The sequence below is a fragment of the Eptesicus fuscus genome, chromosome 11 (assembly GCF_027574615.1).
Source record: "Eptesicus fuscus isolate TK198812 chromosome 11, DD_ASM_mEF_20220401, whole genome shotgun sequence".
Lineage (NCBI taxonomy): Eukaryota > Metazoa > Chordata > Mammalia > Chiroptera > Vespertilionidae > Eptesicus > Eptesicus fuscus.
In genome coordinates, this window is record NC_072483.1 from 53279213 (window position 1) to 53293353 (window position 14141).

At 37.8% G+C, this 14141-nt stretch overlaps 1 protein-coding gene across 2 annotated transcripts in view; it reads right to left on the bottom strand.

Moving 5' to 3' along the window:
- PDE11A (phosphodiesterase 11A) overlaps positions 1 to 14141 on the bottom strand; it is a 296962-nt gene that overhangs the window by 137230 nt on the left and 145591 nt on the right. For both annotated transcript variants that reach the window (XM_054722954.1, XM_054722953.1), the window contains 2 exons: positions 13922 to 13989; positions 12875 to 12967 (listed from right to left, as the gene is read on the bottom strand). In XM_054722954.1, the coding sequence (XP_054578929.1) occupies positions 12875 to 12967; positions 13922 to 13989 (161 nt within the window). The remainder of the gene's footprint in view (positions 1 to 12874; positions 12968 to 13921; positions 13990 to 14141) is intronic.

Here is a 14141-nt window from a genome sequence, read left to right on the forward strand (position 1 = left end):
CAATCCTCAGAACCTGGAAGAGCATTTACCACAAAGTACCTCAACAAGTATTTATTGAAAATACAGATAACAAAATGCAAATGAAGATGGATTAACATATGAAAAAGAATCCAAATTATAGCTGCAGAATTTCAATTGACATTGGAGTTAATAACGATTTGTTTTTTAAATGCAAGCACTTAGAATCAACAAATCAATGGAAAAGAATAGACAGGACCAAAATAGAATGACACTTACATGGTCATTTGTTTTTCAACAAAGTGCCAAAGTTATCTAATGAAGAAAAAATAATTTTTCAGTAAATGATACAAATGAAAAATAAACTGCAACTGCTACTATACACAAAAATTACTGAGGTGGATCATAGAGCGAAATGTAAAAGCTAAAACTATAAAGCTTTTAGAGGAAAACATAGGAGAATATATTCTTGAGTTGGTGGAAGGCAAAGTTTTCTTAGAAAGCAATAATCTTAAAAATTATTTTCATGATAAATTAGACTTCATCAAAACCAAAAATATCTATCTTCTCATCAAAAGATACCATAAAGAAAATGAATAAGCAAATTTGGAAAAAATATTCACAACACACATATCTGACCAAACACTTGTATCTCCAGGATATGTAAAGAATTCCTACCATTCAATAATAAAAAGACAAGCAATCTAATGAAAAGTAGCAAAACATTCGAACAGTTCACAAAAGAAGATACACAAATTGTAAATAAGTACATGAAAAAGTATGTAAAATTATTAGTCATTAGAGAAATGAAAATTAAAACCACAATAAAATATCATTAAATACCTACCAGAATGAGTAAAATTAAAAACAAAGACAGCACAAAATATTGAAGAGACTGTGAAGCAACTGAAACTTTAATTTTTACTTGATAGGAAAATGCTATGGTACAACCCCATTGAAAAAAATTATCTTGCAGTTTCTTGTAAAAGTAAATATATACTGGCCTTTGGACCCAGTAATTCTAATACTTGGTATTAGTTCAAGAAAAATAAAAGCATATGTTCACAAAAATACTTATTCAAAATGCTCATAGCAGCTTTATTCATATAGCCCAAAAACGGAAACACCAATGTATTGATCAATAAGAAGATAAATAAACAAACTGTGGTAGATTCCCACAATAGATTACTACTCAGCAATTAAAAATAAATAAACTTATATATCCCACATGGATGAATCTCAAATGCATTATGCTGGTTAAAAGAAGTCTTATAAAAAAGAGTATATATTGTATAATTTCACTTATATGAAATTATAAACAAGTAAAACTAATCTATGGTGGAAAAATCAGAACAGTAGTTGTATTTGCGGGGGGTGGAGGGTGTCTCTAGGAAGAGTCATGGGAAACTTTCTGGGTGATGATACATCAAGATATATTTTCTATTGAGAAATAATAAAATTGTTGTTTTATGCTGAAAACATTTTGGGGTGATTTGATAGGCAAGATTAGATTACCTAAACAAAATCCATGTCTAAATATGTATTAGAAATACAGTTCTGTATTTGAACAGAAATACAGAAAAATATAGTTTTCTTGAAAAAGTAACTGCATTGGGTAAAGTAATGATTTACTAATGATAATGTAATTAAACATGAACAAAAACTAGCAAACTACAGGTAAGCACATAGTACATAGTTTATTTTCTTTCTTTTTAAAAAATTCATCTTTATTGTTGAAAGTTCAATTTATTTTCTTGCATAGCAAGGAGTTAAATGATGCTAGTTCATGTTTATCTTTATTAATTAAAAAGTATTGATTAAAGAATGCTTTGGTAAAAAATAAACATGATAAATAACTTCCATTTCACTGGAGTAAAAAAAAAAAATAATCAAGTGAACATTAATTTCTAAGTAGATTTCAAGGTTTAGAAAAGGGCCCGGGCATCAATATTCTTTAAAAGTTCCCTGGTTGATTCCAATGCGTGGGCTGTGTTAGAATACCCAAAACACCCAATCAGCATGTCATTCTTAGAACTTTCTTTGGGCAACAAAAAGCAGCAAGTGAAAAGTGAAGCCTACAATGTCTATTTGGTTTGTCTTCACTGTGCTATCCGAAGAATTCCAGGAAAGGTGGCATGATTATTTTCTGAGGGTCTTTTTAAAAGCCACAATTTGATCATAATTTATACACCAGTTCAATAAGCACCTGGCATTTTCACAGAGAACAGCTTCCAATCTGCTTGGGGTTTTTTTTGTTTTGTAAAGTAACTTAAGATGTAGTAGTGGCTACAATGGGGTAACTAACTCCCGCATAACCATTTTAGAAAGGTAATTCCTTTGGGTTTCCTTTTCTCCTTTCAAAAAGTGAAATGTTTAGATAATTCTATATGTTTTCAATAAAGATAAATTTACAAGTGGGAACAATTCCATTTCTGTTGATGAGTTGTATTTGGCTTTGTAATTTATATCTGTATTCTTTGCACCTGCAAATAAACATGGGTCTTTCAAGGGTCAATGTTTATTATTTAGTGCTGGATCATGGCCTGACAGTAATAAATAAATAAATAAATAAATAAATAAATAAATAAATAAATAAAAATTTTGGTAGGTAATAGGATATTTAAATGGGACTTTTTCCTATCTGAGTTTATAGTTGAGATCAATAGGTACTACATTCTAAAGAGAGATGCTAGGCCATGTAGGTTTTATATGCAAGACCTGGAAAGAAGATGCCCCAAACTAGTTCTGCCACCTCCAAGTTAAAGTGCTTGTTGCCCATCTCGGCCCTGTGTAAAATAAATAAATAAATAAGACTTCATGAAAGAACCCATATTGAGAATTTCTTAGAGATTCTTGAGGGTTCCTTCCAGAGAACCACTTGTAGAACTTTATATATATTTCCCTAGATTGTGACATGGGAACTGGTACCTGATTCCTGCCTAAACATTCTAATAGTTAGTGGGCAGAAGGAGAGAGCTGCATTTGTATAATCTAACTAGAGGCCCAGTGCACGAATTCGTGCACCCGTGGGGTCCCTCGGCCTGGCCTGCTGGATCAGGCCGAAAACAGCTCTCCCTGAGGGGTCCTGGATTGCGAGCAGGTGCAGGCCAGGCCGAGGGACCCCACGGGTGCACGATCGGGGCTGGGGAGGGACCACAAGAGGGCTCCAGGGTGTGTCTAGCCTGTCTCACTCAGTCCCTATTGGCCGGACCCCAGCAGCACTTTTCTTCCAAATAAAGTAATGAATTAAAACTTCTCACAAATGCTCTTTTTTTTTTGGCACAAAATTCGACATTTGTAAGCATAAAAATATCTATGATGTTAACACCTTCAGAAAATTTGACATATGAAGTTTTGAAGCTTGTTGTCAATACAACAAAATAGCATACATATCAAATCACATATATATCAACATATGTGTAACTCCATCTATTGAAAAAAATCCACATTATTAACTGGTACATCTTGTATATGATTCCACTTACAGTAGCCCCCCTCTTAGCCAAGTGAATATGTTTCAAGACACCCAGTAGATGCCTGAAATCATGGATAGTACCAAACCCTATATATACTATGTTTTTTCCTATACATATATCCTATGATAAATTTTAGTTTTTAAGTTAGTCACAGTAAGAGATTAACAACAATAACTGATAATACAATAAAACAATTACAACACACTGTAATAAAAGTGATGTGAATGTTGTTTATCTCTCTCTCAGCAGACTTGCACAAATTTCTTTTTCCTTCTTCATAATTTCATGTATAGAAAATTCATTCTTATTGTAGATTTTAACAATCTTGGCTGGCATAATATATTTTTTTCTTGTTGAGAACTTTCACTTTTTCACTTAAAAGAAGCACTTTACAACTGCTCTTGGCTTATCCAAATTGCCAACATCACCATTCTTGCACTTTGGGGCCATTAGTAAGTAAAATCACGGTTCAAACACAAGGAAACCATGACAGTCTATCTGATAACTGAGGCTACTAAGTGACTAATGATGGGGGAGCATCTATAGCGTGGATACACTGGACAAAGGGATGATTCACATCCCGGGTGACAGAGTAGATCAGCATGCGATTTCATCACACTATTCTGAACAGCATGTAATTAAAAATGCACGAATTGTTTATTTCTGGAACTTTCCATTTAATATTTTAGGACCGTGGGTGACCACTGGTAATTGAAACCATGAAACTGAAAAGAGAAACTATAGATGGGGGGTGGAGTGGGGGCACTACTGTATATGAGATTCTAGAGCAGTCAAATTCAGAGACCTGAAGTAGAGTGTTGGTTGCCAGGGGCTGGGTGGAAAGAATGAGTGTTAGTGTTTAATGGGCACAGAGTCAGCTGGGGAACATGAAAAAGTTCTGAAGATGAATGATGGTGATGGTTGCACAACAATGTGAATGTACTTAATGCCACTAAACTGTACACTTAAAAATGGTAAGATTTATGTTGTGTTTATTTTACCATAATATAAAAGGTAAAAACAAAAATATGCTGACCAAAAGAGCTTCCTGGAAGACTGAGATGATGCCCACAGAGGAAAGATCTGGATGGGCCAGCCACTGGAATCCAGGGCCTGAGAGGAGATTGTAACCTGCCAGTCATCAGAGGAAAACCCACATCAGGGACTGCCAACAGGAGCTCAGCCCCAGTTCTCCGAATTTATGAAGGCAACTCATGATAAAAAGCAAATGTTGGTGTCTGACACAGAGGGCCTTGAAACCAGGTTAGGACAACATCATTTTGCCCTTTCATCCTTCCTTCCTCTAGCTTCTGTCATGGGAGAGAAGGTGAAATGATGAAGATAAAGAAGTCCACTATGACTGTCACCTGACCATAAGCTTCTAATCCTAAGCAAGAGGGTATCTTGGAGACTATTTACACCTAAGTGTGTCAGAAGAGCCATGAAATCTACCAGAAAGTTCATCTAAGAGTGGAGAAGAATGATTCAACAGAGGAGGTTTTGAAAGGAAGAGGGGGAAAAGTCTAGCTCTTTTAATCATCCAGTTAGACAAGATTCTCTCCTTGGAGCTTAGGAGATTCCTCATGGGAGAATCATCTCTTTCACTTCTCTTCTTCTTCCATTAGGAAGCCAGGTTGGCCCCTTAATCACCATCCAAGGAAATACCTCAGGAGACATGGTACCTGGGAAGAGGTCCTCCCAAAACACATACATACATACATACATACATACATACATAAAAACTTTGTACTCATGGCCTGAAAAGTAGGAAGGGAACACAGAGGTGATACTATGCAAGTCCGTGGCCAGCCAGAATGGCTGCCAGCTCCTCCAGCACAGCCCAAGCTTCTTCCTTTTGGAATATTAACATGACCAAAATAATTATTTGTGGCTGCATGTATTCATTTGTTCAATACACTTTTACTGAGTATCGTGATATTTAAAATATCTATATGATATGATCACATACTTTAATGAACATATGTTACAGCAGAGGAAAACATACAGATTCACAATTAACTATACTATAAAGCACAGAGAGGAATAAATAAACATGGAGTTAAAAGCTTTAGGGAGAAGATAACTTTTAAATCAAGCTTTGAATGATGGGAGATGGCAGAGAAGCAGGTGGCTGATTTGTAGACTAAGAAGTAGTTGAGTTTGTAAGTAACATAGAATACTCTGAAAAGAGAAATGAAAGCCTGGGTCGGAAGAAAATTTGGTAGGATATTTCTATGGGTCCCAAAGGCCAGGAACTCTGTGGTATGATAGGTAATGGGGGAGTAATTTAAGGTCTATGAGAGCCTGAGTGATGCAATCTGAATTATGGTTTAGGAAGAATAGAAGGCTATTAACATTGCTCAGTCAAGAGGTAATGAAGCCCTTAAGTAGGATGATTGCTGTGGCAATTGGAAAGGAGAAAATGGACAGGAGAGGCTTTGGGGAGGTAGAATAAATGGGGCTTGGCTCTTGATTGCATATGCCCTTTCTGTACCCTCTGGTTGACCCTCATTCCTTTCCTTTTCTGATCATAAAGGTGCATAATGTGTCCCTTAATACACTAACATATTTTCTGGAAAATTTCTCATCAGTATTAGGTAAAGCTTCATTTGCAATATCTATGAAAGACACCCCAAAGACAATCCTTAATGTTCAAAATGAAGAAGTAATATTCCACATCTATACTTGTACAGTATTTTCTCTGTACTCTGGACTTACAGGTAAAGTTCTCCCCCTTTTATCTTCGATCCTTGCTTTCAGAAAATGTGAACATAAATTAGTACATTTCTTGTTGAAGCTCTTGGTTGCACACATAGAATGGAAATTGTGATCATAAAATTAATGTTATTAAAAATGATAGTAAAGTCCTCTCTTTGTTCCAGTATTCAGCTTTAAGAACATCTCTGCTCTCTATGAGACTTAGAGTACTAATTTTATAAAATCAGAAGAAAGGATTTGGCCCTGGCTGGTTTGGTTCAGTGGATAGAGCATCGGCCTGCGAACTGAAGGGTCCCAGGTTTGATTCCAGTCAAGGGCACATGCCCGTGTTGCGGGCTCGATCCCCAGTGGGGAGTGTGCAGGAGGTGGCCAATCAATGATTCTCTCTCATCATTGATGCTTCTATCTCTCTCTCTCCCTCTCCCTTCCTCTCTGAAATCAATAAAAATATAAAAAAATATATTTCTTTAAAAAAGAAGAAAGGACTTTAGCAAAGAACTAAATTATGAGAAATTAACAAAAGCATCACCCTGGTTGGTGTGGCTCAGTGATTAGAATGTCGGCCTGGGAACACAAGGGCCACGGGTTCAATTCCTGATCAAGGGCACCTGGGTTGCAGGTTGGCTCTTCACCCCTGGTCAGGGCACGTGAGGGAGGCAACCAATTGATGTGTCTCTCTCACATTTCTCCTCTCTCTCTCTCTCTCTCTCTCTCTCTCTCTCTCTCTCTCTCTCTCTCTCCCTTTCTCTCACTTTCCCACCCCAGCTCTTTCCCTCCTACCACACTCTCTAATATCCTCAGGTGAGGATCTTTAAAAAGAGCATCTATCAAAATAATTGTGTTTATAATTCAATGGTTAATAAAATCATGAGATAATGTATTAGTCACTTCATTTTTTAAAAGCCGAAAGAGTAGAAAATATTTTGTATGTTTATGTTATTATTCACCATTTGTGGATTAGACTAAAATGAGCTGAAGTGACCAGTATGTGGCAACAGGGAAGGGACTCTCCAGCATGACAAGTCTTTTCTGGAAGGCCAGTTGCCACTGGAGATGTGTAGTTTTAGAAGACCTATGTGGCTATTTTTTGACATGGGAAATTTTGTATTTCCATGCCCTGGACTTTTCTGCAGAAGCACATAGGGTAACACATGCCACAGACAATGGGCTTGCATTGAGCGAGCAGTGGTGAGCTGTGGTGAGCAGCAGTGAGCTGTAGTGAGCAGTGGTGAACTGTAGTGAGCAGCAGTGAGCTGTAGTGAGCAGTAGTGAGCAGTAGTGAGCAGTAGTGAGCAGTGGTGAGCAGCAGCAAGCAGTAGTGTACTGTAGTGAGCAGTAGTGCCTCGAGCATAGCAGCTATGGTTGCAATGCTGCTGGGATGCTCAATGGTGTGAAACAAGGTGTGTGAAGGATCTAGGAAATGGGGATCTGTTTTCAGCTCAAACTTCAAGCAGAAAGTGATCTTCCAGATCAAAAGGGGCAAAATACCACACCTCCTCCCCAGCCTCTCAATGAGTACAGTTCTCCTGCAAATCTTGGGCTGAGCAGATTGAACTCAGTGCAAATAAAGGACAGCAAGTAATCTGGTTAATAGAACAGCTAACTTTCTTTCTTTTTTTTAAAAATATATTTTATTGATTTTTTACAGAGAGGAAGGGAGAGGGATAGAGAGTTAGAAACATCAATGAGAGAGAAACATCGATCAGCCATTTCCTGCACACTCCCCACTAGGGATGTGCCCGCAACCAAGGTACATGCCCTTGACCGGAATCGAACCTGGGACCCTTCAGTTCGAAGGCCGACGCTCTATCCACTGAGTCAAACCGGTTTTGGCGAACAGCTAACTTTCATTAGGTGCTAACTTTAACTAAACACTCTCTCTAAACACTGTCCCTGCATAATTTTACCTAACTGTTAACAAACCTTTCTTATCATACCCATTTAACATATAAAGAACCTGAGATTGAGTGGTTAAGTAGCTTGACTAGATTTATCAGACCAATGTCAAACACAAGCTTTAAATCTTGTCCCTCCACTGCCTTTTGCTTAGACAAGGAAAGCAGCCTCCTTCTGTGGGGGCATTGGTGCCAAGCAAGGCCTGCAGTAAGCATATACTTCTAGTGAGCTCTGAGCATTTCTGTGAGCATTATTAGCCTTCCCAGAGAATTTATCTGGAGAATGTTTACTTCCAGAGGATGCATCAAGGAGGTCTTTTTATTTAAAATGCCTGGGGGAAAGAATGTTTAAAACACAGAAGAGAATGCTGCGCTATCTTTCAAGAGTCTCATGAACACACAGGAGGAAATGTATTCATATTACCTCTCCAGACCATGAGGCTTCTAGGGTGGTTATTGTCACTGGGGGCCATGGGGTGGATTATTTCCCTTCACTCTTGTTGCCAACTGAAAAAAGGACACTGCAATAAGATTATAGGAATGAAAAGGCTACATTTAGACATAGATCTTCTTGGGCAAGATCAAGTAGGATAAAAATAAGCAAAAATGAGACATATAAGAAGAAGAACCTGGCCAGACCCAAGTGTGGAATCTTCCCACAATGGAAAAGGGGAGAGGGTTATTATCCCAGGTCCTTAGGGAGGAGCCAATGAAATGATATAAGGATAGCATTGCTTGTGGTTCTGTTGTCCCTGGCTTGGGAGCACAGGCGCTCACTGTCTGTCTTTCTCTCTCTTTCTCAGCCTGTTGTTGTTGTTACCTTACCTTTAAAATTTTGCCTGACCATTTATATTCTTATAAAGTAACTTAAGTACTTTATTGGACTAGGCTGGTTATAAATACATAGATATAAACAAAATACTTTTAACATAAATATTAATATCATATTATTAATATTCATGTACAGTATTTATAAATACATAAATTTTAAAAATATATAATCTTTTAGAAGTTAATGTATATTACAGTTCTGTAGATCCTATTCCAGAGTTTGGGTTTAGTAGCTCTCAACAAATCATTTTTTGTCTTCACAGAGTTGTGAGATAAGAAATCCTTCCACTCTGGAGGTGCTAGTTGACATCTGTCTTTCCAAAGGAAAGAACATGAGGACTTTCATCCATTGATGTTCCCATTTATTTGAAGATATTTGCTGTATAGCCCAGAAATGAAATTGCAGGTAGCTTTCTGACCAACTAGCAGTCTAAGCAGAGCTCGTGCAATGAGAATGCTCTTTCAGTGCTAGACGTTCGATGGCAAATTGTTCTGAAGTGAGCAGAGACCTCCCCTCTGATCCGGCTCCAACTCTGAGGCTTCAGTTCCCTGAGCCCTGGGCTGGCAAGAAGGTGGGATGTGGAACAGCACAGACACAGACTGTATAGTGTACAGCACAAGGAGTTGGACTCTTCTCTCATCAGTGCCTCAGTGGTCCTGGGAGAAGGGGAGGGTTCCCTTTGGGCAGTCATAGCCATGGGTGAGTGAACTTGAGCCCTTCTTTAGCTTTGAACAAGAAGCCCTGTTGGGCTGTTGTGTCTCAATCAGATGGTAATGCTACAGTTACTCTTCTAGGTATTTTGCTACTAGGGATCGGAAGGAAGGAAGGAAGGAAGGAAGGAAGGAAGGAAGGAAGGAAGGAAGGAAGGAAGGAAGGAAGGAAGGAAGGAAGGAAGAGAGGAGGGAGGGAGGGAGGGAGGGAAGGGAGGAAAAGAAATCCTTCTAGCTATTCTTGTATATGGATTCCTGGGCTAAAGAAGGGGTGTATGCTGCCTGATCAATAGAGTCAAGAATTTGGTATCTGGTGAGGTAGGGATTGAGTGGAGGTGGGAGGGATAAAACCAAGATGGCGACAACAGAATTCTGACTGGGAATGCCACTTTTGACAATGGCACAAAATAAAGCACACAAAACATATAAGTCTACACATGTAAGTCAACTTCTGAAAGGGTGAGATTGTCATAAGGCTCAGAGTTGTGCTGGAAATTTGGGAGTGTCAGTAATAATTTCTGTGTCTAAAGACAGAATGTTTCTGAGTTACACAAACAAGAGGGTTTCACTATGAACCCAAATAAGCAATTCATGTGTGAATAGACTGTGACAATATTAGCACTTTCTAGGTAACAGAATCTGTGGATTAGAAACCAGTGTCAGTGAGAATGCTGACTTTCATTGGCAAACAACCATTTGTGCTTCAACCCAGTTATTTTAACCCCTTCTCAACAGGAGGAAGATCTACTATGAGGGAGGTAAGGAATAAGAATATGGGGAGATTTAAGATGTTCTATGGTTCTATGTATGTGTGTGAGAATTATACCATGACAATAGGAAGTAGGGTTTCAGTGCGACTAGTATATTGTATGTCCTCCTTTTTTATAGTTGCAGAAACTAAGAAACAATGGGTGAGGCAACTCTGGAGATCAGAATGTGATGATGGTGAAGGAGACATGACTCAATGTTTGCTGCTCCAAATTCTTGTCCTTTGCTCTTACGCCCAATACATGGTGATTTCTCAGTAATAAATATACTTCTACAAGTGATAATGTAGCATTATTGCTATCTATGTGATTTTATTGAGTATTAAAATATTCACATGCATCATTTCACTTAATACTCCCAACTGAGGTACGTGACAGAGCTAGGATTTGAAAATAGTTCTGTACACAGACCTTAACACTCTAGTAGTGATTTTTATTGGTGGGTTGCATGTTTACAGTTCACCTATGTGTTAATTAATTCTCTAGATATTGTTTGTATTATTACAAAGATGTTACATATAACAAAGCTAAACTAACTCAGAGAAAGAGCAAAAAAATACCTTCCATCATTCTCTCCTTCCCTCTCTCCATTCAAAAACCACTCAATAAAAGTGAAAAATTTAAAAAATAACATAAAACAAAAACCCTCAAAAATACTTCCTCGGTGTTAGGCACCCTGTTAGGCATTGGGAATAAGATTGCAAAAATGATAAAAATCTCTGTGCTTCTAGAATTCACAGTTTAGATAGGAGAAAAAAAGTATGTAAATAAATAACTATAATTTTATGTCTTGTAAACCTCAGAGTACTGCAGGTAGCACTGACTTGCTGACTTATCCTCCCCCTTGGTTTTCTTTTTCTAGTAACATCTCACTTGGTACATGGAATGTTTTGAAAATTAGGTATGTATTGTATTATAATAGAGGCCCAGTGCACGGATTCGTGCACTGGTAGGGTCCCTCGACCTGGCCTGCAGGGATCAGGCCAAAACCCACTCTCCAACATCCCCCAAGGGGTCCCAGATTGCAAGAGGGCCCAGGCCAGGCCAAGGGACCCCACCGGTGCACGATCAGAGTCAGGAATGGACCGCAGGAGGGCTCCAGGGTGTGTCCAGCCCCTCTCGCCCAGTCCTGATTGGCCGGATCCCAGCAGCAAGCTAACCTACTGTTCGGAGCGTCTGCCCCCTGGTGGTCAGTGAGCATTTCAGGGAGTTCACAGATTCTTTGAAGCCCATCCATATATGTTGTATGGTTAAATATAGATTTTAAATATTAGGTTCATTAAAAGTGATAATTCAAAAATAATTTCTCAGGATTTTAATTATGAACTTATTTTGAACACATATAGATATTCCAAAAATTCACAACTAAAAACAATTCTTTTTTTTATTTTTTTAAATTGATTTCAGAGAGGAATGAGAGGGAGAAAGAGATAGAAACATCAATGATGAGAAAGAATTTTATTGGTGGGTTGCATGTTTACAGTTCACTTATGTAGCTACTGGTCGAATGGTCACTTATACTTTTATATAGTATATAGATTGCTCTATAAAGTGTTATCTTGGCACTGACATTTTATCTGCCCTACTTAATAAGTGTTTCATAGATATAAACAAAATCTTTGATATAGCTACAGAGCAGGAAGAAAATAGGTCTTGGGTCAAAACAAGCTGGGATTCAGGGGAGATAAGAAGCAGGAACAGACTACTGAACTTCAGGGGGATGGCAGGGGAGGATGGGTGGGGAGATATAAACCAATAAACTTGTACGCATATACGCATAACCCATGGACACAGATAATGGAGTGGTGAAGACCTGGGGGTGGGGGACAGGAGTAGGCTGGAAGAGGTTAATGGGAGAAAAAGGAGGACATATGTAATACTTTCAACAATAGAGATTTAAAAAAAAAAAAGAATTGTTCTTTTAGCCTGGCACGCATGGCTCAGTGGTTGAGCATTGACCTAGGAACCAGAAGGTCACGGTTTGATTCCTGTCAGGGCACATGCCCAGGTTTCAGGCTCGATCCCCAGTGTGGGGTATATAGGAGGCAGTCGTTCAATGATTCTTTCTCATCATTGATGTTTCTATCTCTTTCTCCCTCTCATTCCTCTCTGAAATCAATAAAAAAAATTTTTTAAAAAGAATTGTTCTTTTAGTTGTGAATTTTTGGAATATCTATATGTGTTCAAAATAAGTTCATAATACACTTAAAATCCTGAGAAATTATTTTTGAATTATCACTTTTAATGAACCTAATATTTAAAATCTATTTTTAACCATACAACATACATGGATGGGCTTCAAAGAATCTGTGAACTCCCTGAAATTATATATAAAATTGTGTTCATGTATGCATTTTCTAGAGAGGGTCTCTAGTTTTCATCAAATTCATACCCATGACTCTAACATGATTAAAACCCAATGAATAGATCATTAAAAATTGACAAGTTAACAAGGATTTTTCCCCTCATAAAATTAGGGCTTTTTAGCATACAATTCTGACATAGATACTGTACTTACATCAAGAGCCACAGACTGCTTGGCCCAGGACTTCTTCACTTGATCATACATAATTGTGTTGTTGATGCCCAGACCACAAAAGATGACAAAAGCCTAAGGAAGAGAAAGCCCACTAATTAAAAATTGCAATAACTCATTGGAATAATCTAATATAAAAGCAGGCAGTCATCAGCGATGGGCCTGAAAATATAATTTTATAGTACACAGAGTTAGGCCTTGGGGAAATACGCACATTAAAATTCATAATTACTATTGTCATATAACAGCTTTATAGCTCACAATGTGCATCAGAGAAAATGTTAGTTTACGGTCATTGTGAAGAAACGACTTCATGCGTTTCAAAACATGCGTACAGTCTGTTTAAATGTGTTCTTTGTTTAGGCTGTAGACTGATGTTAGTCATTCCATTCCAACTGACCCAAAGCAACCTCTTTCAGTATCTAGCCTATAAAATATTTTGGTAAAGAAACCAAGTTACTATACCCACCTTTAAATGTTAAGAGGAAGGAGGATTGATATGGAACCAGTTAGTAAAGAAGCTGTAAAGTATTCTCAGCTAAAAAAAATAATCATGGAGTTTTCATGTTGGTCACTAGTACAAAGTCTACAAAGAAGCATATTCAAGGCCAACCTCTCTAGCTAAAGGGCAGACTGGAGTAAAAGGAAGCTTGTAAACAAAAGAGAGGTGATGATGACACACCTGGAAGAGCTGACTAGGGGGGTCTCACAGCTCTGAACACACCCAAACAAGACAAGGATAAGACAATTAACACTTTGAATAGAGAGTGGTTGACTCAGTTCGGTAAAAAAAAAAAAAAAAAAAAAATGAGGATAAAACTAGTCAATGGTCACAAAATAATCTAATTAGTAAAAAAATAGAATCAAATACTACCTAAGCATCTGTATAGTCTTTAAATCTTCCTTTAAATTCTGTCACACTATTTACATATTAAGATAATTAATGATTATTTATCCTTACAACTCTGGGCAAGCTGCAACCAGGAGACTATTGGTGTCTCAGCTATAATTCTTGCTTTATTTTCTTACCTCAAAAAGTCGTTGATCTGCATCATCAAAAGGTTTTCCATCAAGTCTATTTAACACTTGAGCCACTCCTGTAGGAAGATTTTGGCATATGTGGTCATTTTCAGCACTAGAGACTGTGTTGCTACAATACAGTAAGCACCAGCTGATTCTATGCCTCCTTTAAGTGACTCCAGACACCCCAGTTTAATCTCTGGTCTCTCTAGTACCTGTTATGTGCATG